This window comes from Magnolia sinica, chromosome 2 (genome assembly GCF_029962835.1).
Source record: "Magnolia sinica isolate HGM2019 chromosome 2, MsV1, whole genome shotgun sequence".
Lineage (NCBI taxonomy): Eukaryota > Viridiplantae > Streptophyta > Magnoliopsida > Magnoliales > Magnoliaceae > Magnolia > Magnolia sinica.
Window position 1 is genome coordinate 139,486,011 of NC_080574.1, and position 24,514 is coordinate 139,510,524.

At 39.7% G+C, this 24,514-nt stretch overlaps 1 protein-coding gene across 1 annotated transcript; it reads right to left on the reverse strand.

The window, feature by feature from the left end:
* Positions 1-10,874: 10,874 nt before the first annotated feature.
* On the reverse strand, positions 10,875-24,290 carry LOC131237947 (proteasome subunit alpha type-1-A-like). The gene is made up of 2 exons (XM_058236056.1): positions 23,760-24,290; positions 10,875-11,610 (listed from the first exon to the last, which is right to left on the reverse strand). Exons 1-2 carry the CDS (start codon positions 24,108-24,110, stop codon positions 11,176-11,178), a joined length of 786 nt encoding a protein of 261 aa, XP_058092039.1. The 5' UTR covers positions 24,111-24,290; the 3' UTR covers positions 10,875-11,175.
* Between the last annotated feature and the right edge of the window lie 224 nt (positions 24,291-24,514).

Genomic DNA, 24,514 nt, shown 5'->3' on the forward strand with positions numbered 1-24,514 from the left:
ATGCATGTTGATTAAGATAATTTTGAGTTGTATTGGCCCCACAATGATGTTTATGTAAATTCTAAAGGGTGTATGTGATGTGCCTTTTCATGTTCACCCTACAACCCATGAATCATCCCAATGCAAAACTAGGACATTGCGCGGGTCAATGTACAACCACTCCTAAAATCTATACTTTTAGTCCACCTAAGTTTGAGAATGGCCTAAATTTCCATGTGTCGCTTTTTTTCTTTTTTTCTTTTTTTTTTTAACACACGCACACCCCCACCCCCACACACTCACACTAGTGGAATGTCACCACCTATGGATACTCGAACCCTTGACCGGGTGTTGAAACTCCTGAGAGTCTACCACTTGAGCAAGAGTTACTCGAACCCTTGACCGGGTGTTGAAACTCCTGAGAGTCTACCACTCGAGCAAGAGTAAGGATCCAGTGTCACTTGATCTTTTGTTGAAAACTTGATGAATGGGTTGGATTGAATATATGCACATTCCATCTGGATTCTATGGTGGGCATTGCCCTTGGTCACTTGCACTATTTCCGTTATCTCGACCCACACAAAATTTTGGGATCCTCACCTAAAACCCTAGGGCATTTAATGAATGGTCTAGATGCCATTCATACATTAAAGTACTCACACTAATCAAATATTATTAGAGGTGAATTGGTGGCTTCTTAGAAGTGAGAATAAGGTTGGAATATCTATGATTGACCGGACATATATTACATTTTAAAAAAGCGCAATGTGCACCTGTCATATGTAAGTTTATCGTTAGAAGAACAAATGATATATTTTAAATCTTAGTTTTTCACCTTTGAGAGACAAATATTGGATTCTAGATCAATTTTTGCCACTACATGTTCAAGACAAAGGTCTGATGGCTAACTAGGCTGGTCGCACTTGGAACGTCCCTTAGACAGCAATGCGTCAACCTAGCCTCCTAATGTTTTACTCATCCGACTCTTGGACTCAATTGGACCCAATTAGATTAGTAGGAGTCACACCACCCGCGGGTCCCAACTCAACTGGAGACTGGAAAGCTAGTCCAAGTGGCTGGGTTTTTACTTTTTAACCATGTGGGGACGGGCTGGGTAATGGACTTCTTTAGCCCATGTGGCTTTAGGTAGGTAACCCAAGTGATAATGGCGATGTATTAATTAAGGGTATTTAGGTAAATTTATAATCTTAGTTTTATTTCTTTTTCTTTTTTCAAAAGCCAAGCCGGAGAGTGTAGGACCAACGACTTTGAAAACGAAAGGAGAATCGCGAGAGCGGAAGAGATTCCACAATAATTCCACTGTCTAACTTTCAAACTCACCAAACGCGGCGCCTTCACATCAAATGCCCCCGAAACCGTCTTCTACCTTTAAATATGAGAGTACTCCGAAAGCTCCGGTGATTTGCACGACCTCACTTCTCTTGTAGGACTCTCACACGTAGGCAATATCCAGGCCATTCATCAAGTGGGCCACACCTGCAACGTTGCTGTATCATATTACTGTTCCCATGTTTGACTATGACGTTACACATCATGTTCCTATAAGCCCAGCTGCGCGAATTTTTGCAGATACATCGTATATGCGGACATTCTCTACATAAGAAAAACATAGATACTCTGTCAGATTGTGATGGATGATACACAGTCACTTAAAAATTACATGCATAGAATAAAAATAAATCAAACGAATTATCCAAGTTATAGGTTTCAGTTTAGATGTATGATGAACCAAAAATCACACTTATTTGATTATCAGACCATCTGATTGGTTGATATTTATTCAAGGGTCCTTTTCAACAAAAAAGTTTCCACGACTCAGAGGTTAGATACTGTGGTATCCACAATTTAGTTGTTTTGGTTTGAGTTAATGTATGCCACGTGTACAAATTCTCAGTGCCTGCTTATCAATCGTCATATGCTTCCAGAGTATCATATAACTCCAGCTTTGGGCGTTTTTATCAAGGGCCCACAAACAACCTCAGTATCCTCCTTTGGTTTAAAAATAATAATTTTTTAAAATAAAGGTACGGAGCACTTGGAATTTGCCAATGGCCCGCTACTTTATTTTTTTGATGAAATCAAGGGCCCACTTACGGTGGCAGTATCTTGTTTTAGGTCTCTGTGCAGTTCACTGTCTCTGAGACCCCATCATACAGCATAAGAGAAAAGCTTTAATACTGTGGTGGAGTGGCATGGATGATACGCAAGCATTTAAGAATTACTTAAAAATCGTACATATGGGATACAATTAATTCAAATTGAACGGTCCAAATCATGGGACCCAGTTTAGGTGTACCATGATCCTTATTATCTTAGCATTGGATTGGTGGAGATTTATTTGATGGTTAAAAGTGAAAAAATATCCGGTGGTCCTATTCTCAAAAACAATTGCCCAGGAATCAAAGGTTGAGATTGTTCAAACAATCTGATCTTGGGAATGTGGCTTTGTGACTGTAGATTCCACAATGCAGTCGGTTTTACCTGAGCTGAAGTCTGCTTCTCAGTGCCTGCGTGTCAAGTATGATACAGAGGCCGAGTATCATGCAACTCCTCGCAGCATAACCAAACTCCCTTTGTTGTCTCAAGGAGCTGAATATCTCTTTGCTGAGTCATAAAGAAAATCTTCTTTATTGGCCCATCTATTAAAAGAGGGTTCGCTGGCCCTACATGTTGTCCACATCCCATCAAATCACATTCAAACTCCCAAATGGAAGCAGATTGGACGGTGACACCAGCACTCTGGCCCACCTTGGTACATGTGTTTTATCCACACGGTCCATCGGTTTTGCCAGATAATTTTAGGGAATGAGCCTAAAACGTAAGTAGATCAAAAGTTCAACTGGACCACACTCCTGAAAAGAGTGATGATTGAAATCCCACCATTAAAAACTTCTCAGGGACCACGTAAGTTTTGGATCAAGCTGATATTTGTGTTTTCCCTTCATCAAGGTCCGTATGACCTTATCAAACGGTTGGATGGAAAATAAACATTACTGTTGGCCCCATGAGGTTTCAAAGGTGGGTTTCATTATCATCACTGTTTCCTATGGTGTGGTCCACTTAAGCGTCCGATCTTCTTCATTTTTGGGATCATGCCATAAAATGAGCTAGCAAAACTGATGGACAGAGTGGATATAAAACATATCTCTCAAGGTGGGCCCCACAGCGCTGGTGGTGTTGGGGTCCCCACCCAATCCGTTTCCCTCTCAAATGTACACACATGAAATTTCCTTTTTCCGGTTTTGAATAAAATAACAAAATTGCCACTCGGAACGAAATCAAAGTGAGTCATGACTCGCGCAGTTTGAGTCAGTGACTTGGCAGATTTCAGATTAGATCAGTTAAGTCTTATAAAAGAAAAAAGAAAAAGGGTTTCCCCCTTCTTTTCTAATTGTCCATCTGCAGACCACAAACAAGATGGTTTGGATCATCTTATAAGTGCTGTTCTTATAAATCGGATCATTCATGGTGGGGCCCACCAAATGAATGGTCCTGATCTCCGAAATCAAGCCTTCATGTATGGTGCGCTAATCTAGATCATAAACCGGGCCGGACGTCATCTGACTCATTTAACCGCGTGCTTCTTACGTCCCCAATCTCGTCTTTGCATAGGGGAGCTGTTTGATGCTCCGGCGGTAGCATATAATCTTGATACTCAGGCACTCAGAAATCATACACGTGGCATAAATTAACTCAACTTAAACCGACTAAAATTTGGAACTCACTGTTTCTAAGTCAAAATCCCAAGATCATGTTGGTTCAACAATCCTAACCACTGATTTCTTGACATTTGTTTGTTGAAATACAACCATTCGATATTTTCATTATTAACCGTCCAATCATGATCCACCAATCAAATAGTGAAATAATCAAATTAGCAAGGTTTTGGGTACAGGACCCATAATTTAGTCAGTTTACTTTAAATTACTTGTATACCAAGTATGGAATTCCAAAGTACCTGTGTATCATCCCTCAACTCTGCCAGAGTATCAAAATTTTTATAAATAGAAATACGGAGAATTTAGCTGGAATTGGGTGGATTCCTAGGGAAAGTTCAATGTCGTTTTATACGATAGTCCGTGTTGACTCATCCGACTCCGAGTCAATGCGACAACCTTTTCCAACCACACCAACTCCTAAAAATAGAAGTGAATCCTGTGTCTTCATTTTGAACACGTGGCATACATGAATGAGATCAAAACTGTCAAATTTTCATCTCAAACGGTGAATGGGCCATTCCCCAAAAATCACAATGTTTACACGAACCCAGCCCTTCAAATGGAGGTAAACAAACAAACGTAGAAAGACAAAGATAAGCAACGGCTAAGCGAGGAGAAGCTCATTTATCAGACGGCTATGATATTTCCCATCACAAAAAAATTTAATTAAAGTCCAATCAATGGCTGATCCTACAGGATGTTCGGTTCAGATCATCATCGTACACGTGTCCCACGTGTGTTACACGGTTTGGAGGCACTAAAACGCCGTGCCTTTCAATGCAGGGAATCAGCTACCAAAAATTATATCGTGATATCTGAGGTGGGCCCGAGATAGTGGGAGGCACTTATAAGTGCTTGGCCCTTAGTTTATTGAGGGAATGAGTTGTATTCATGTACTGATCAGTGGGGCCCACCTTACTTGTAATCTTAGACGACAGACAGTTGTGGATGTTCTCTTGCAGGGTTTAGGCTCTTATGTTTGTTTCGCACCATTATAGAAAAGTAAACGCATGCGTTCCTCGCATGGGGTAGCTACAAACTACCAGTGTTATTGTGGGGAAAAGACTTAACATGGATGAAATCTGCACCGTCCATCAGGCACACCACCCCTTGTTTGGTCCTAAAGACAAAAATTCAAGCTGATTCAATACACAGGTGGCCATCCCGTAAAATTATATACGTAAAATATCTAAATTCATGTGGCATGGCCCATCTGAGTTTTAGAATACTGTTATTCTTGGCTATTCCTCTCGTCCTGATGAGGCACAACAGATGAATGGATTGGATGGCGTAAAAACAGAACGTTGTGGCCTACAAAAATCTAATTATAGGTGTCCCATCAAAAAAATTTCCTATTTCGTGGTCCACGTGAATATTTTTTTTACCATCCATTTTGGATCCTACAGTGAAAATAAGGCATCTTACGTGATGGACGGAGTTGATCTTATAAAAGATACACCCACGTGACTCTCAGTTACAGAAAGTAATCGTTGCAAGTCACTAGCGAGAGGCAACGGTTCTTTTTATAAAATGGCGTAGATTCTTCAACCGTACACATGGCATAGTTGTATACCAATCCAGACTGTCCAAATGGCTGACCCAAAAAGGAATGCACCGAATAGGATAGTATCAACCCCTGATTTTTCCCTTCCGAATTTGGACCGTTCACTACTTTACTTTTGAACCATCCATCTGCCATTAATTGGATGGTTAGGATTGCTTAATCAGTGTGATTTAAAACATGTTCCATCCACAATTTAGGTGCTCTTGATAGCTTTGCATTGTCACCACCATTTTTTAGATTGTGCAAAACTATCATACACTCTAAGGCCTTACTACAGTTAGATCCGTTCTTTATATAAAGTTGGGTAGATGTGTACTTAGATATATTTTAAATCTGCTTTTTTTTTTTTGTGCAATAAATGTACGTCTGTGGCCCACCTGAAGAATTAATTGATCTGATTCTTGTATTAGACTATATTCATTTTGTGGCCAGCATAATGGACGGTTGGAAATCGTACAATCATGACGCATCGGCAATTACTCGCTCCTTGGACCGTAGTTGGACAGTCAGCTATTTGCACGTGAGACCTGCACTGTACATGCACACATACATACATATGCACGTACACGCACATTTTATACCATACAGAGATGTCACATCCGAACGGTTGGACGGTCAGTTAACGTCTGTCAAGCAGATAACTTTCAACATGTCATGTGCGTGCGACATCCAACCCGTCCACTAGGTTTGTTCCACCATCAGGATCAAGTTATGCAAAAGTCAGCCCCATATACTCAACATCCGAACGACAATTATATTATTTATCAGCACCTATCGATTATTTTGTATGGTGGGCCAGCCTGATGAGTGGACGGGGCTGATTTTTGCACTGGGAAATCATTATGGTGAGGCCAACCTATTAAACGGATTGGATGCCGCATGCACATGATAGATTAGAAGTTATCTGCTTGGTGGACGGTAACTTACCGTCCAATCGGTTGGATGTGAGCATTTCTATAGATCATCGGGAAAAGATCTGATGGTGTCTGTGGAGTTAAGCAGGATACTTTGACAGACATGCATCTCATGTGCTGCCGGTAGAAAATAGAGCTGTTCGGACCATTCCACCGCCTGATCAATATTTTACAAAATAGAAGGTGAAGACCACATATATATAATTAAAGGTCCAATCAAGTAGTTTTCAATGGCTCGTCATGGACAGTTTTATGATCCTCACTGTTTATGTTCCTTTTTTGGCACACTTACTAAGGCCTATGAAATGTCATCATGTATAGATATCATGTGGTAAATGATGAATAAAATCTTATTCGTATACGGAGAGCATCGCTTGGTTTATTTTTGTTTTGTGTTTTTCTTTCTGGGTTAGCTTGTCAGTATGCACCGATACCAAGACCTCAAGTGTTGAAACGAGGTATCTACACTCAATCTGCCATTTGAGCTATGGATGTGGGTGTCAATGCTTATACTCAATGTAGCGCACCCAGATCAAAAGGTACAGGAGACAGCTACCTAGCAACCATACCATACATGATGTAAATGATTTTAAGAAGAGTGAGAAACGTGCACGTAAGAGATCATTAAATGTAAGCTCTCTCTCTCTCTCTCTCTCTCTCTCTCTCTATATATATATATATATATATATAAGAGTTTCGTTAAAATAAGTCTATCAATATTAAATATTAAAATGTTATCAAGGCATTAAATGTTAGATTCATGCCAAAAATATTCTACAGATGTATGGAAAAGCTCGAAGCCTCACGCTAAACACAATCAAACCTTATTTTATCTATTTGCCCATCATGAATATTATTTTTATTTTAAAAAAAAAAAAATTAGCTTCATCGTTGCCCATTATGAACATTTATCTTTTTATTTTATTTTAGCCAATCGCTGCTCACGGCGTAGGCTATAATTAGTTTTAATTCTTAATTTATCTCTTCACCTTTCATCTACAACATCCCGTTGGACTGTAAAGAAGATCGCTCAATTTTGAATGGAATATTGCGAAGCTTTCCTTCTATATATCAAGTGAATATGTTAGCCATCTCACCAAAAAAGCATGATCTATACCAGACGACAAATGGATAATCAATTCACGACCATCTTACTATGTGCTTGCTTCCCTCTAAAATCACAAACATGCTGTCACATCACCAACTATCTCGCCACGAAGCCTAGTTTTGATTGAGCAACGAACAAATTATCAAAGATTCATCATTTATCGGTTGTCTCATCATGAGGTCCGATCTTCAATCGACTAATAAATAAACGACCATCCCATACATCACGACTGTCCTACTACAAAGCTCACTCCGCAATTGGGCAACAAATAAATCATCATCTTTTAAGCTGATCATGAGTGCCACTATTATAAATATTAAAATAATACTTTTGACTTATATCTTCTTTCTTTATTATTATTATTAAACTATAGTGACAAATTATATTGAAAAAAGGAGTCATTAAGTTTATAAATATAAGATAAAAATAATTTATTCGGAAGGGCTTACTCTTACCCTTTCATAAATTGTCTGATCATTGATCACAACCGGTGATTAAAATGATAGTTGGATCATTGCATCCAGTCTCCGATCACTCTAACTCAACGCATAGGACACTATCACTTCAATCAAACATTGAGTTGAATAGAATTTGATATACTAGTGCATCATACACAAAAAATTCAAATACATGCCATCGATCACATGTGTGACCTTATGTTTGATTGAATTAGTACAAGTGAAATGTACACTGGATGTAATGGATAGTCCGGATCCTACGATTGGCCAGTCCAAATGTCTTTACGGGGCTCGACTTGACACCATGCATACATGCATACGTACAAACAGTATATATAGAATATATATGAGATGCCCTCCCATGGTACCAATACTACCACAACTTGGGTACGGACTTTCAGGCCATGTGAACGGTTTATCAGATCCACCCCGTCCATCGTGTTTGCCCCATGTTCACCATGGGGCCCAAAAATCCGGCTGATATAAAATTCAACTGGGCCACACCATAAGGAACAATGTGAAATCATGTCTAAAAGCTCCAACGCATGGTGTGGCCATGTGGATTTTGAAATTACTTGATTTTCAGGATGTCCCTTCATCATTTGATGCAGGAATTGGATGACATATACAAACAAAAGTGATCCCCACCAAATAAAAAATAAAAATCTGAAAGATTTATTTTCCTTCAAATATTTTTGCACATCTATAGTCGATTTGGAAGGAAAGGAAGAACAGAACTTGTAATAATAGAGAGGATCCGACAGCCATGGTAACAGATAAATACAGAACCAAGTTTCTTGTTTGCCCTTTTCAGCTATATCTGGAGGAAGTTGAAAAGGGTAACGTTTTAAAAGCAACTGTAAGTGGTCCCTTCGCAGGGTAACGTTTTAAAAGCAATTATAAGGACTGTTTAGAGTCAGAGATTTATGAAATCCACCGCACTCCCATAAACCAAGGATTTTGAGGCACATCAAAGTCCCCGTAAAAACTGAAAACTTTATAAATATGCACAAGTTCTATTGTAATAAATGCTCTGACATTGCAATTAATGCTTTAAATTCCTGGATTTGTAACTTGATTACCAAACAGTGGACTCTTGGCTTTACCCAAATTCAAATCCATGAATTTAACAAGTTAATGAAATTTCCAAAACTATATTGTCATTTTCCTCATTTCCCGGATAGCAAGCAGGGCCTTAACACTTTCCCTTGAAAGAAAACAAATGCAGAAGAATTGAGTGCAAAATAGCCCTTTAGCGACCGAGTCACCGCAAGCTTGTCTGCTTTAGTGGGGAAATGATGAGAAAGAAAGTGAGGGCACTAAAGAAGGCACTATGCTTCCAAAAAGAGGACCAAGAAACCAGAGGATTGAATAGCATTTGTAGAATCTCCTTGTAATGATCACGGGCCTACAGGCCCACAGAATGATTGTTCAGATAGGCACTCGCTATCATCTGCTGATAGCAGAACAGTTGAGAGATCCAATGGGCGATCAGATTGCGTAATTCTTTGAATTCTTTTCCAATGTCACATTACTTGCATCCTAAGTAGAGTCTACTTCACTCACCACATGAGAAAAGCCCCTACACCCATCGCTTATGAATCCGGATCCTCTGTTTGTTGTCACTGACATTGTCAGAGGATCCGGACACAGTTGCTACTCATGAGAAGTTGGAAAATCTAGCGCTCAATACAGTCCAAAAGATGAGTGCCTTTCGGATATCGACTTTGTTTAGAACACAAGAAAGAGGCCTAAAATGCTCGCCCCAAGGACCATACCCCAACGAACCTGAAAGAGGATGACCAAAAGCACAAAACCCACAAACCTTGCCTCATGACCAGGAGTTACAAGCCGCTTTCGCCTCAGCCTTTAAATTGCAGTCGCATTCCTTTCAACTCCAAACTTCATTTCCACGTAAATTGCAATTTGCAGTATAGTTCCAATTCTCAAAAGCTCTACTGGATATTTGGCCCAAGTCAACTTGACCCAGTGAGATCTTCAGCTGAGTCTCTCGAACTCATTTGACCAGACAACTCAACATGACTGGACTCACTGGCCCGCTCATCTGCCATTTAAGCAAAATATTAAAAATGCACTCGGAACTTGTGACTCATTTTCCTACCAGCCTGCCAGGCACCTCATCCATGTTCAACTTTGGGTTTTTTACTCATTTGATAGAGGTCCAACAAGTTCGACATTAATTATATCACGCAAAGTAATTTACATTCAATTATTAATTATATAGAGTCCAGTCTTCAAGTCAACCTGGCCCAGCTGGACATTTATTTGAGTTTCTGGTTGGTTTTTTTTAAAACAATGGTTTGGAGCCCAGGCCCATGAATGCTAATAAAAGAAACTCCAATTTGGTTATCTCTGCTTTGTTACACTAGTACTTGGCAGTTCAATAATTAAAAAAAAAAAAAAAAAAAAAAAAATTGCATCCAAACACAGGTTGTTCACGAGTTAAATAAACTCTATTTGCAAGACCAAACAAAGGAAGGTGCTCCGGTTGGTACCGAGCAGATGTATGGCCCACGTGAGGTTCTCTCAGAATCCAACCTCTGTAAGATGCGTCGCATCAGAAAACCCTCATGACAAAAATTAAAAAATATATTTTAAAAAAAAAAAAAAAAAAAAAACAGCCCAATCTAAACAAAGGTGGGCTCCAGCAATGACTTTCACAGGGGTCCAACTAAGTTGCAAAACGCCTGAATTTTCTTTTGACCCTTCATCCATAACCTTGATTTATAGGATCTGGGGGCTCTCTGAGATGACGCATATCATGGATGGTTTGGATTCCGTTTTGCAGGGCCCCATGCCCAGTATCACCATAAGCTAATAGTGGTACAGGTACCCCCCAAACATATTTGAGAGGTTTGCATCAATGTCAGAGAAAGCTCCTGGCAGGAAGCTCATTGTAACTCAATAATCACTGCATTCCAAGAGTTTTCCTATGTAAGATGTCCACATGCAAGCAGCAATTTCAATTTCCCAAAGCCTACAACAGCAGCAATCAAATAAAATCCCACTCCTGGAATCTAATCCATGAGAATGGTATGCTCATTGTAACTCAATAATCACCGCATTCCAAGAGTTTTCCTATGTAAGATGTCCACATGCAAGCAGCAATTTCAATTTCCCAAAGCCTACAACAGCAGCAATCAAATGATATCCCACTGCTGGAATCTAATCCATGAGAATGGTATTTCCTCCAAAACACAAAATGTCGAATTCAGTTTCCCTGGCAGATGGCTAGGAACCCAGATTATAAGTAAGAAAAATGCCTAAAACATGACAGAAAAACCACTGAGAAATACTTTGTTAACAGAAATATCAGTTTCCCTTACCTTGTTTCCCTCAGCCATGAATCAAACATATTGTTCAAGAATCTTGCACAGAAACCCTTCTAGCATCATATTTCCATCGGAGCTGCTTCCGGGCTCCTGTCCTCCTGCATCGCAGCACTCGGTTCACCCGCTTCCTCCCTTATCTCTAATGAGTCAATCAACTGCTGAATGGTCTGCTGATCGATGATTTGAAAGGGCTCGCCGATTCCAAGAATGGCAACCGTGCAGATAGAGCTGGTCAGTTTTTCCCCCTGTAGTGTTTCCTTGATTGCAAATAGTGCATCTCTAATAAGGTCCTCACGGGAACAGTTCGCAAAAGTCTCGAATTTGCGCTCCAAGTAAGTTTTTGCAGCTTGGGAGCGTGAGCCGATGGCAAATGCCTGGTACTCAAAATAGTTCCCACTCGGGCAGTTATAGTAGAGGTGAGCTCCAGATTCATCCAGACCGGCAACCAACAGACCCACACCATAGGGCCTCTTCCAAGATCGTTGCGTGCAAACCTGCCATCAATTAGTAATACTGCATGAGAAACCCCTCTCACAAAATGATTCATACATATAGAAAAGGGCCACAAGTTGGGTTCAGACTAACCAAACCCAATTGACCCAACCCGAGTTCAGGTTGGGTTGTGTTGGGTTGTCAAGGTCCTCAGGTTGGAGAAAGCCAGCCCAATTTGAAAAAAAATAGGTTGGGTTCGGGTTGAGCAAATTTGGATAGCGTCACATATATTTGGATTGGAAGGGTTCTGGTTTGGATTGGAATGTCAGTTAGGTTGGGTTGTGGGTTGAGTCCTCTTGAGATCAGATTAGGCTCGTGTTGACCCCTGACCCAACCCAACCAAGTTGCACCCCTATAATAGAACTCCAATGTTATAATTGAGAAACCTATACATGCAATTAAAAAAAAATAAGCTTGACTCAGTTAATCAGTCTGTCTTGAGTTTGAATAAGCGGAGCCAACCAAAAGCTGGCCTGCCCTGTAAAAAATGGGTAGGGATCATCATTGAAATGGCCTACTGCTACATAGTGTGTATTTGGATCCTGAACAACCCAATAAACTTGACCAGCTAAGTTGATAAGCAAGTTCCTCCTCTACATTGTCAACTGAGAGAACACAAAGTTACAATCAGCCAGCTCAGATTATGCTTTTAAAGGCGGCCAATATGCCTCTGCTCTTTTCTGCATGGAACATTACACTGCAGACAGATTCTGGAAGCATCAAGGAGGGATGCAAGGTTTTACAGCATCGTCTTAGTCGTCGTCGTCATCTTAGCCTTCTCCCAGCAGTTTGGGGGTGGCACAGGGTATATTGACAACAGTTTGATGATCATCTGGCCACCAGACTTCCGCATTCTTCTTTTACCCAGGCTCTCTGAGACCAGCCATGACAAAGGCTCACATTGACAACATTGGCATTGTATATTGTCCCACCCAATACTAACGCCCAGCGCCACAAAAGGTACGCACACCCCAGAGGACAGGCAAGCAAGCAAAGTAGGATCACAGGGATATTTTCCAAGCACATTGTCTCAGCTATTTGTGGTCAGATTTAAAAATGGCGTTTTGCCAATGAAATTCAAAACAAAAATTCTCATGATTTCTTTGCAAATGTTCAATTATTATCTGCTTACCTAACAGGCCAACAACAACATTCCTCCCTTACCTGACCATCATCATAGCATTGTCCCAGCCAAGGTTCAAAATATCAACATAAATGTCAGCAACAAGTATTGGCCAGATCGGTGCCTATATCAACCACACCGTCATCATCGTCATCAAAGCCTTATCCCAACTAATTGGGGTCAGGTACACAAATCCTGTTACGCCTATTGTCAGGATTCACGATAAAAGTTGTGGCAGAAGTTTCACGCTAGCTGCTAACCTGATGCCAGTGATTGCGAATTTGCGATATCGATAGCATTGGCCGATACTATCGCTATCGCACAATGCTGATAAGAAACTGGGTTGTAGTTGAGAAACTTCCTAGTATCGGACAACATGTTGCGAATGCGATACATCAATGCATTGCAATTAGAGCTGTACACGAACCGAGTTAGCTTGGTTAACTTGCTTGACAAGACTCGACTCGACTCGAAACTGGGTTCGAGCTGAGTCGAGCTGATTTTTTGAGCTCAAAAAAATTTCGAGCCGAGTCCGAGCCAGACCGAGTTTGACTCGGCTCGGAACTTGAATCGATTCAACTCGGATCGGGTCCACTTAATATAAATATTTTGTATGTATATATGTATGTATGTATGTATATTAAAAACCCTAAAACCTAAACTCAAACTCAACTCGTAGGCTCGAACTCGAACTCGGCTCGAGTACTGATCGAGCCAAGCCAAGCTGGCCAATCAGCCTTGAAGACCGAGCTGAGCCGAGTTCGAGCTGGGGTAGCCTGCTGGCCGAGCTGAGCTGGGCCAAGCTCGACTCAGTTCGACTCGTGTACAGCTCTAATTGCAATATTATGAAGATATCAGTATTATAAGTTCCCCGATATCATCGATATGTATCACCCATATCAAAATGTATTGACAATATTGCACTTGCGTCGCTTAACTTCTGAAAATTTTGAAAATTCACCACAAATCCACCAAAAAAAAAAAAAAACAATTTTCTCTGAATTTTTTTGCAAGGGTTAGGTTGTTAAGAGGATTTCAACCAATCCTTCTCATTTGTTTAGAGAGAAAAGGGATTTGAGTGCATAAATTGAGATTGGAGAGCATGTGGTACCAGAAACCTAAACATTAAAAAATTTCTTTTCTTTTCTTTTCTTTTTTTTTTTTTCTTTTTTTGTTTAAAGGATAAAATTTGCGAGTTTAAACTGTTTTCTCTTGTTTAAATTGCTTGGTATTTGTGGAATGAAGTTATTAATCCATGATTTTCCATGTTTTACATGCTCAATCATAAATTTCGATCTCCGATTTTCAAATTTGATAAAAATTAGGGAATTGAGGGAAAATCCGAAATTTTCCCAATTCACCCATTCAACTTGAGTATGAAAAAAAAAACTAAAAATTCATGTGAGAGTACAGGGAAGCATCTCTACAAGAGTACAAGTTTGACACTTCTCAACAACTCTACAGTCTACAGACTACGGACAGCATCTCTACAAGAGTACAAGTAATGTGAATTTATGATTAGTCATATACTACAGGTTACAGAGTACATAAAAGAAGAAACCTAGAGAAGGTGTTAAAAATGTTGAATTACATAGACTTAAGCATTACTTCATAGATCTAGGCGCTTGACATAATATGCTTATATACAGTACGACCTTTCCAAAAGTATATACATTAGATTTTAAGGGGACTTTTACTGTAAAATTCCTCTAAATTTCAGATTTTACCATATAGGTCTTCCATGACCAAAATTTAGGGGAGGTGCTTTTTGAGGAATGAAATTACGTAAATGCTCTTGTTCTTTTTCCATTAAAAAGTGGAGAATCGAGAATTGTGGGGCTCATGTGGTATGTGTTTGACACCCAACCCATCCAACAGATGAAGCTCACCATGTTTATCAGACAAAACAAATATATGGTTGATCCAATCATAAGGTGCCCAAACTGTAAAAGATAATATACATCACCCAAAAGTATAAAAAAATCCAAGTGTGGCCCATCTGATGATTCGATCAGCCAGATTTTTGGTTTGTGCAATCACCATGGTGGGACGCATATGTCGGACGGGTTGGATATTATACACATACCATGTGGGCCCCACAAATATCGACTTCACTACCTTTTAAAGAAAAAATAGACAAGGGCATTTTGTTAATTTCTTCCATTGAAAAGCATCTCCATATAATTTCTAATCGTCCAGGCATAATTTGGTAAAATACAAATTCTGAAGTTATTTTGTGGTGAAAATCTCTCTTCTAAGTGAAACTATTGAAAAAAACAAAAACATAAAAACCCCTAAGATCGGATGAAACACGAACCCAGATTTTGTGTGTGTGTGCACATGAACATATCAACTTCATCGAGCCATTTCAAATTTATCGGAGACATCATCCTTGATCTCTCCATACTTTTGAAAGATAGAGCTAAGATAACAAAATAGATTATGGTGCAATGTTAGCAGCACCACATCAATGGAAAAAAAACATATACCAAGCGATATCATTATAAATATTAGCAGTTAATTCATCCTTCTTCTTTTTTCCTACTTTTCTTCTTTTCTTTTCTTTTCTTTTCTTCTTTTTATTTTATTTTATTTGTTTTATTTATATTTTGCAAAAGGTAAGGGCTTAATGTGAACCCCTGGGGAAGGCCTATTGCTACTTAGAACTCATCTAACTACAAGCCATTCTCACTCATATAAAATCCACCTCATACGTGTCTTTGATGATATCAACATTCAAAGTATCGGTATCACTACAAGCTTCGCTGAGCAGGGATACGGAAATAATATCAATATCACAAATAATTGGAAATGCGGGGAAACATTAGGAGAACATGAAAAAATGGTGGAATTTTTTAGTGAAAGTTCAGGAGATGCTAAAATACACATATTTGCATATTTATGAATAAAAAATTGCAAAAAGAATGCATACATAATAAGTTTCCATTTAATGAAGACCTAAAAGCATGTGTTGTCGTAAGAAACTAGCCTAACCATCCCATCTATCCATCCAACCATCCAACCTTCTATCCAAACATCCATCGATATTTCAAAATATCAACAACAAATGATATTTCACCGAAAAATCGTTGACAACTGAAAAGTAAACAAAAGACTATGGTCTTGATATTGCCCATGTTATGATAACAATAATATCATGATATGATCGATATTATCGTCGACAATTTGAACACTGCATACAATCATGCGCCCATTAAAAATTTTTAAACGATTTTTTTTTGTAATAAATAGATTTTTGGCGATATCAATACATTGCCTATATTATCAAAATATCGCCATTACACTGGGAGTACAAGCGACACTTGGAATTTACATAGTCGAAAATATTGACGATATCAATACATTGGCAATGCAAGCGAAACCTAAAATTTACACAGTATCAATACATTGGTGATACTTGGAGATACATCACCGATACCTGGAATTTTTTAGAATACCAGTGTTATCAGTATCGCCAAGATGGAGAAACCGTTAATGTACTCTTCAACATATCCTTCCTCTTCTGTCTATACTTTTCCGTCAATTGTCTAAGTAGGAGGCTAGGAGTTGAAGCTAAGTTGATACTCTAATACCCTTGTTTCTTACCTTACTCTTTGCTCCACACTACTCTTCCCAAAGCTTCATAGTGTGACTTGCAAGTTTGATCCCATGATAATTGGTGTAACTTGTTCATCTCCATTGTTCCTACAAATAAGTATCACGATGCTTCTCCCCCATTCACCTGACATTTTCTTTCTTTACAAAATTTTGTTGAAAAAGCTCGCTAGAGAAAGTGAGAAACTAATCCAGCTTCACCAAGTATCTTCCACACTGATACAGGTATATCACCACTTCTCATGGCCTTTACCTTCTTCATTACCAAGGGCACTTGTATTTCCTTCATGTGAATTTTATGATGATGCACATGCACTCTCAACCCCCAAGGTCCAAGGCTCCTAGTTCTCTCCCTATGCTGGTTTTTCTTTTCATCAGCACTTCCCATGCCAAAATCCTCATTCAAAAGTTTCTACAAGTTCTCTCTACATTTTCCTAATCTACCATCTTTCACCAAGACCCTCTAGTCCAAACCCATGATGCACCTCATATGGTATATGTCTCTACTTTTCCTCTTTAATTTTGTAGATACGTTTCTATCCTACTGCTTTCCCTACCATTACATTTTATTTTATTTTTGAACAGTGATGAATTTATTTTAAAGAGGCCAAAAGCCTAAAGAATACAAGAAAAAACAAAAGCTACAAAGCTGCCCAATCGTCAAGAACTGATCCGCCACTATAATTTTGGATTTGATCACCCATTCTGAAAATAGTTCTATTCCCGACTTGCAGACTTCAGAATAAAGACCTATACAGTTCATGAAGCACTGGTTATTCCTTCTGCCATATTACCTAGATCCTAGCCAAAAGACAAAAATGCCATATCTTCTTTCTTATCTTTCCTATGCACCCTTCATGCCAAGACAAAAAGAAAACAACGATAGAAGCCAGCATAACCCATTGAGCTCCAAATTTACCAAGAAAAGTATCTCACACCTTCTTGGCAAAGTCGCAATGAAGGAAGAGATGAGCCACCTATTCCTCGTCTTGGTAACATAATAGACACACGTTCGGAAGGGGGATTCTTCTCTTGTGCAAATTGTCGACCATAAACACTGTATTTCTTCCCACTAACCAAGCCAAAGCCACTACCTTCGGGAGAGCGTCATATTGCCATAGATAAGCTGTGTGACTCACCTCAGAATCATTTAAACTGCGACTAATCCTTCGGTACAAAGATTTGACGGAAAACCTGCCAGACTTTTCTTCTAACCATCTCATCGAGTCCCTTTGAGAAATCACTCAAAACTTCCAATAATCACAAATACTCCAACTCTTCTTCATACAAATTCGTCCTACAAAGAGGGACCCAAATAACTTCCACACCAAAGAGAGAATAACATCTCGTCACAGGCAAGTTTTCCTCCAATGATAATCTTGTTAAAAAGGGAAAACTCTCCCTCTACTTTTTTCCCCAAGCCAAACATCTTCCCAGAACCTTATCTCCTCACCATTTCCCAAAGTAAACCCCACTCCTTCCCAAACCTTGTCCTTTAAAAAGGCCACCGCTTTCCGAAGGGACGATGCTCTATACAATGATGATGTTTGTATCCACCAAGATCCCTCTTAAATGCCATATTTCCTACTCACTACCTCCCTTCATAAGCCACCCTCTTCGACCCCAAATCTCTGCACCCATTTACCTAATAAAGCTAAATTCAACTTTCCCAAAACCCTCAACCCAGCTCCCCCTCGATCCCAAGGTTTGCATACTTCTTCCCACTTCAAAAGATGAAACTTATGTTTATCTTCCGCTCCCCTCTATAAGAAATCCAATCTTTTCAAGCTTATCGACTACCCCCTTTGGGCACTTGAATAATGACATATAATATACCGATAAATTGGACATTGTTGCCTTAATCAGCATTAATCTTGCCCCCCAAAGACATGTGTCTATTTCTCCAAACTGATAGCTTACTTTGAAATCTTTCAATAACTTCATCCCATAGATGTTTGGCTGGCTTTCCTATACATAACGGTAGTCCAAGATATGTGGTTGGAAATGAACCTTCCCTAACACCTGAAAATCGAAGCAAAGGAGACTACCTCTTTCCTTGATAAACCAACTCCTAAAAGTTCACTTTTATCGGATTTAATCCCAAAAACACCTCAAAACAAACAACTATCACACGCAAATTATCTATTTTTAATTCATTTGTCTCGCACATGAACAAAGCATCATCCGCGTATTGAAAATGAGATATTTGAAACTGAGAACTATCAACTTTAAGACCTTTCACTACACCGACCGCACTCTATCCATTATCACCACAAACAAGTATGGCAACAAAGGATCACCTTGTTGTAGCCCTTTTGATGCTTGTAAAAAACTGTTTGAGGAACCATTTACCAAGATCGAGAATTTTGCCAATTTCATACAAACCCGAATCCAAGATTGCCATTTCTGACCACACCCCAATCGACCCAACATATAATCTAGAAAATCCCAATCAACATGATCGTATGCTTTGTCAATATCCAACTTGCAAATTACTCCTTTTACTCCCCTTTTGTTACAAGAACCAATTACTTCATGTGCTATCAACACACTATCCACAATCTGACGCCCATTTACAAATGCCCCTTGCGATTTGGAGGTCACTTCAATTATAACCGTACGAAATCTTGAAGCTAAATTTTTTGCCAATATCTTATAAGGGTTTCTCATTATCTTGGAGATCACTACCATCACATTTTTTTAAAGCAAAAAAAGGGCGGAAAATCCCTATCAAAAGGAATATCTGTTTTACAGAATTCCTTATCATACAATCCATCGTATGCCTCAGCCCCTCTTGCTACTTCCTTTTTTGACAATGATGGCACCAACTCATCAAAACACTTGATTTAGAGGTTAAGATGCCATTACATGGACCAACCTAGCTAAAGAGAGGAATGGTACTTCCTTCACTTCTTTTTAAAGTTTTTATATACTATGAGGGATTCCTTGTTCACACTGGTGGTACCATGCAGGTATGCAGGTATGTGTAATAGTTTGGTCCCATGATGGAACCATAGACAAGGGGGCAGAATTTGATGCATAACCTCAAAAAACTTAATTAATTGAATAAACACTCAGCACCACAGCAGGTTTCAGGTATCACACAGCAGAAGTACCAGTTCCGCTACCCACACTAAACAAAGCTTGTCAAGCGCAAGGATCGAAACTCTCTCCCACAAACTTTAAACAAAACAAAACAAAAAGGCAAAAGCAAAAAGGCTTCTACTGGCAACACACAGGATGAGTTAGGCAGGCCGACAAGATACCTAAAAACTGACTACGAAGAAAACTGGTGGAGATAAACGAGCTAAAGAGATACAAGCCTGTTCTCACGACTGATCCTCTGTTCTCTCAAGGGGTTCTAGTAGTATTAAATTGATTGAAGTTCCTCCTTATCTAGGCAACTGAGGTAGACACCCTTGGAGAATCATAACATGACATGTCAACAAATTTTTATTTTTATTTTGAAAGATAGCAAATTCATTAATAAGAAAAAGATACAGAAAAAGGAACATGTCAACAAATAGATTGCAGCCTCAAATAAATTGAGAACTGCCTATTTTAGAAAATCACAACACGCCATGTCAATCCAAATCAGCCTGCTCGGATGAATGAGGTGTCTCATGTAAAAGCTGGGAATCTACAAACATGCCAACAAGATCAGGGATTGTGCTCTGAAAATAGCAATTGAATTGATTGACTCAATGGGCGAGATCTCTGTATATTCCCCAATCTCCAAAGAATCCCCCCCAGTCAAAGCTTTTAAAAGATATGGCAAGCATCCCCAGTACAATGAAATCAACTGCTGGAACTGCTGAGTACAAATGGAACCTAGGAACCCTACGACAATGACGGGTCTCAAAAAACCACCTCGAAAAACTGGCTTGGATGGTAGGTCCTTACATCGCCAAGGGACATTGACAAAGGCACATGGGTCTGAATGATGGCTGACTTAGCCAGCACAAGTAATGAAACATGGGCTTTGGTTCTGCTAGCAACCCAAACCATTCAGGGCTTATTTTGCTCAACCATTCATCATTTCTACTTAAAGTGGCTGTTATCTCCCAAAAAAATTTCTACTAAGTTGCCAATCTTTATGGTTGGACCTCTTTATAGAGACCAATAATATGATGTCGTTAGAACATACAAAGAGGTACAACATCCCAGCGCTATTACAACACTATTTAGTACATGCAACATTCCTTAAAACCAATACGATTCTACTTCATTAATAAAAAAAGCCTTTTTTTAAAATACAAAAATGGTACAAATTTGCATGAAAGAAGAGGCAGCGAAGTCGCGATACAAAAGGGAAGACCTTCAAACACCCTCCCTGGCAAGGGGGCAGACATAAGTCTTTCTCAATGTTGACAAGAAAGCAAAAGTTCAAAATCAGTCCCTCTCTATCTCATCCACTACAAAATATAACCTCCACAATTCGGAGTTTAGAGAAAAAGTTCATTTGATTGCATTTGAGTTACCTCTATAAATGGCTCAAAGAAAAAGGTATTATTACCCCCCATTAAGGCCTAAATGCCCACTGACTCCAGGAAAACCAAGCCTATTTCCTACTGTCCCCTATAACAATGTAGATATGGTTTGGGGGTACAGTTGGTTCATGTCCGAAGTTGATTTTGATTTGGCTAGGTGACAAGCCAGGATAAGTAGGGCTATCAACGGAGGACCACACCTAGTTTGGTTTGAGCCCAGATTTTCAACTGGTTGGGCTGGGCTGGCCTTGCTGGGACAGGGCCATTCATTTTGAACATGCTCTTCCCAGGCCAAGCCCATTGACAGCCTTAGAGATGAGCCACAGACCAGCCTCAATCCTCTATCAATTTGAGCACAATTTAATCAGATCATATGATACATTTGTTCTATAACTTCTATATTTTGGATATCAAGTATATAACCTAGAATTCTATTATTTATTCAGTGCACTTGCCAACGGATACAATGCAAGCAGCATCGCAATTTCTTCACATAATGTTTACTCTCACTTGAAAAGTTCAACTAAAGTCTACTTAAATTCCAGGAGCCGGGCCCACAATTCAGTTCTTCTAAAAAAATTCGAGAAACTCAATCTAGCCTAATCTAAGATAACTATAAGTCTAAGGTAAATATCTGAAAAACCCTTGTGAATGGCATCCGGTATTGAAATTTGGCCACATTTTTTTTCCTAATGAATCCTCACAATCTAATAAGTAAACATATAGTTTAATGAAGCCTGAAATGAAGCAGAAACAGATTTGGGGTGCAGGAGTTGGAAAGCGTCTGTTTCAAAACGTAAAGAAGTACAAATAGGCAGGAAGCAGGAGCAGGGAGAATCCAAAGTGCAATTCAAGGTGGCGGGAGCAGGGAGAATCCAAAGTGCAATTCAAAGTGGCAGTCGCACCTAGTTGGAAGGACCCTGCAACTTCAAAATTACAAATGCATGTCCACAGTAATCATCTTCTAGTTGGAAGTACTTCTAAAAGGTTTGCTTTCCCTACAACCACCTTTACACAGCGCTTGTCAACCCAGACAGGTATGGGAAAATGAAGTGGTGCATAACATGGCCTTACCATGCAGGCCACATGGGATATTGAGTGTGGATTGTTGACAGTTTTTATTTAAATTGCCCATTCTTTTGGTATGGAGGTGACCCACCTGACAGTGGATCAGACTGATCAATGAATATGGCCATCTTCATGGTAGTGGCCACCTCATGCACTGCTCAGATGTCTTTCACACTTGTCATATTGAAACATGTGCCACATGTAAAGGTGGCTGGGAAGAGTGAGTGTGCGGGGATAGCAAACATATACTTCCAAATGCATTTCGATCCTATCTTAGTTTCTAAAAACTCGAATAAAATCTCATCACTTTTGTGTTAAACACAAGAGACAACATCATGGAACGTGTAATTTGTGTATTTTATTGAGAATAACAGGAATATATAGAAGAGATGAGGAGAGATCTGTCGAGATCTTAACAGATAACATGAATCCATTTAAGTAGCTATCCATAGTATGAAAGCTACACTAGTATCCTATACTCTAAACATTTTGTTTATTGATATAAGCCATTAGTTCCTGATTTTCATGACCAGAGAAAAGCACTTTCGTCACTTGCGACGAATCATAATTCAACTCATTTACTCTCTTACTGATAAGCAATCCAACCATTACAGAATTCAAGAAATAAAATCCTATACTCATCTCCTAAGCCTCAAAACCTAATCAAACCCTTACCATCAAATCCAAAAACCAAATTAAGGGTGCATTTGCTTGCACCAATTTCATGATATTTTGCGTCAAATTAGATGGACTAATCATGAAATTTTATGATATTTGGTGCAATGCCATCTTTCAAAATCAAATCCTCTTTTTCCTATTTTCCTTTGAAAAAAATTAATGACCTATCACTTTGCACCACTCAAATCCAATCCAACCACAAAAGAATCTCAGTAGGAGGGGAACCAATTATGGTAGCCTGTAGAGCTACAAATCTAGCTTAATCCATGGAACTCGCACAAGAGGAAAGTATGGGGCCCACTTGTCTTCATAGATCTAAAACTCGCTGACTTGACTAGAAACTCAGCCCAGTCAACTTGAACCGGCGAGATTTCAAGAAAGTTGCTAGGAAACTCAGTCCTGGGTCTGACTCAATGCTGACTTGTCGAATCAACTCAACCACTCAGTTGATTTGACACGTCTTGAACTGAGTCATTAAGTGAGTAACAATGTTATTTTTAACAAAATTTTAAGGTTTGATGGGGAGAATCAGTAACCAGGACTGTCATTAAGTGGCTTGACGCTTTGAGTTTCTACTTCATATTCTTTAAGTTAAATGCTAATACTAACTATTTTAGGTATCTATTTGTAGAGGCCAAGTTCCCAATTCATTCCGAGCAGGGAAGCTAGTTAGTAGATGTGGGGCCCATGGTTGGTTCATCCAAACCATTGATCTGACAGCCCCCATCATGGATGGACCATTCTCTCAAAATCTCCCAAAGTGGAAGATCCTTGCCATCGAATCTTTGGTCTTTTCCACCATGTATTTGCATGCCAACAATGGAACGGTTAGAGTTGACCAATTGCGAGGATATTCTAGGAATTGTCCATCCATCATGGGGCCATCAGATCAATGGCTTGAATGGACCAACCACAAGTCCCGTCATCTACAAACCAAGTTCCTGAATGAATAGGGAACTCGGCCTCCTATTCGTAATCCTAATGTTTTTAATAAATTACTAAATATAGAGTCTTTAAGTCCGCCCGACCCAGCTGAACATCGAGTCAGTTGATCTTTCAGGTTTTTGAACTATGGCTATGCTCTGTCTTCTGTTGAATGGGAGCTGCAGCTATACCTTGATTCCGAACTCCCGCGGCCTACAAAATCAAGGAGATCTAGGGTTAGGGTTTTTCTGACCTGAGCCTTGTCGGCGAGCTGGACGACAAGGCGGCCGACAGGGAGCGGAGATTCATAGACAAAGCTGTAGTTGATGCATTCGGATCTGAGGTAGCGGGAGAGGACGCGTCCATCGGCAGTGAGTCCGGCAATGGCAACGCCAATGTGGTCGTCGACCTTGAAGATCTTCCTCTGGTGAGACGACAGCTCGGAATTGGCCTTGTTGACGCTGGCGAGGACGACATGGGATTTCGACCGAAGGCCGATCGCGGCCGATCCTTGCTTGACGGCCTCCATCGCGTACTCCACCTGGAACAAACGGCCAGCGGGGCTCCACGTCGTCACATCGGTGTCGTACTGATTTCGGAACATCTTCTAGATTCTTCTGCGCTGCTACCTTCTTCTTCTTCTTCTTCTTTCTTCTTTGTTTTGTATCCCTTTCTTGTTGTGGCCGTCGGTGTGGCTGCTTTCCCTCCCTCTTCTGCTGTGGCTTTTGTAATAGGTATGGATTTCTTTTGCTTCAAGAAAATGGAGGGGGTGAAGGTGAAATGTCAAGGTGAAGAGGGGTTTTTTTTTTTTTTTTCCGCACTTTTTAACCTTGCGGCTGGGTATTGTAGACCGCGGACTACTGAAATCGGTTCTTTGTATGGATGCTGGGACATGCGTAATGGTGGAGAATTTATATGAGATCCACCCCGTCCAACAGGTGATAAGATACATTTTTCACCATGGATCCAAGGAATCAGTAGTATCCAAGACATAGTTAGGTCACATTA

Bases quoted from the DNA above. Each gene is read 5' to 3' on its own strand.
- LOC131237947 (XM_058236056.1), bottom strand. From the start codon at position 24,110: ATGTTCCGAAATCAGTACGACACCGATGTGACGACGTGGAGCCCCGCT. The intron at 11,611-23,759 runs GTCAGAAAAACC...AATTGATGGCAG, and splicing joins AGCTCGCCGACAAGGCTCAG to GTTTGCACGCAACGATCTTG.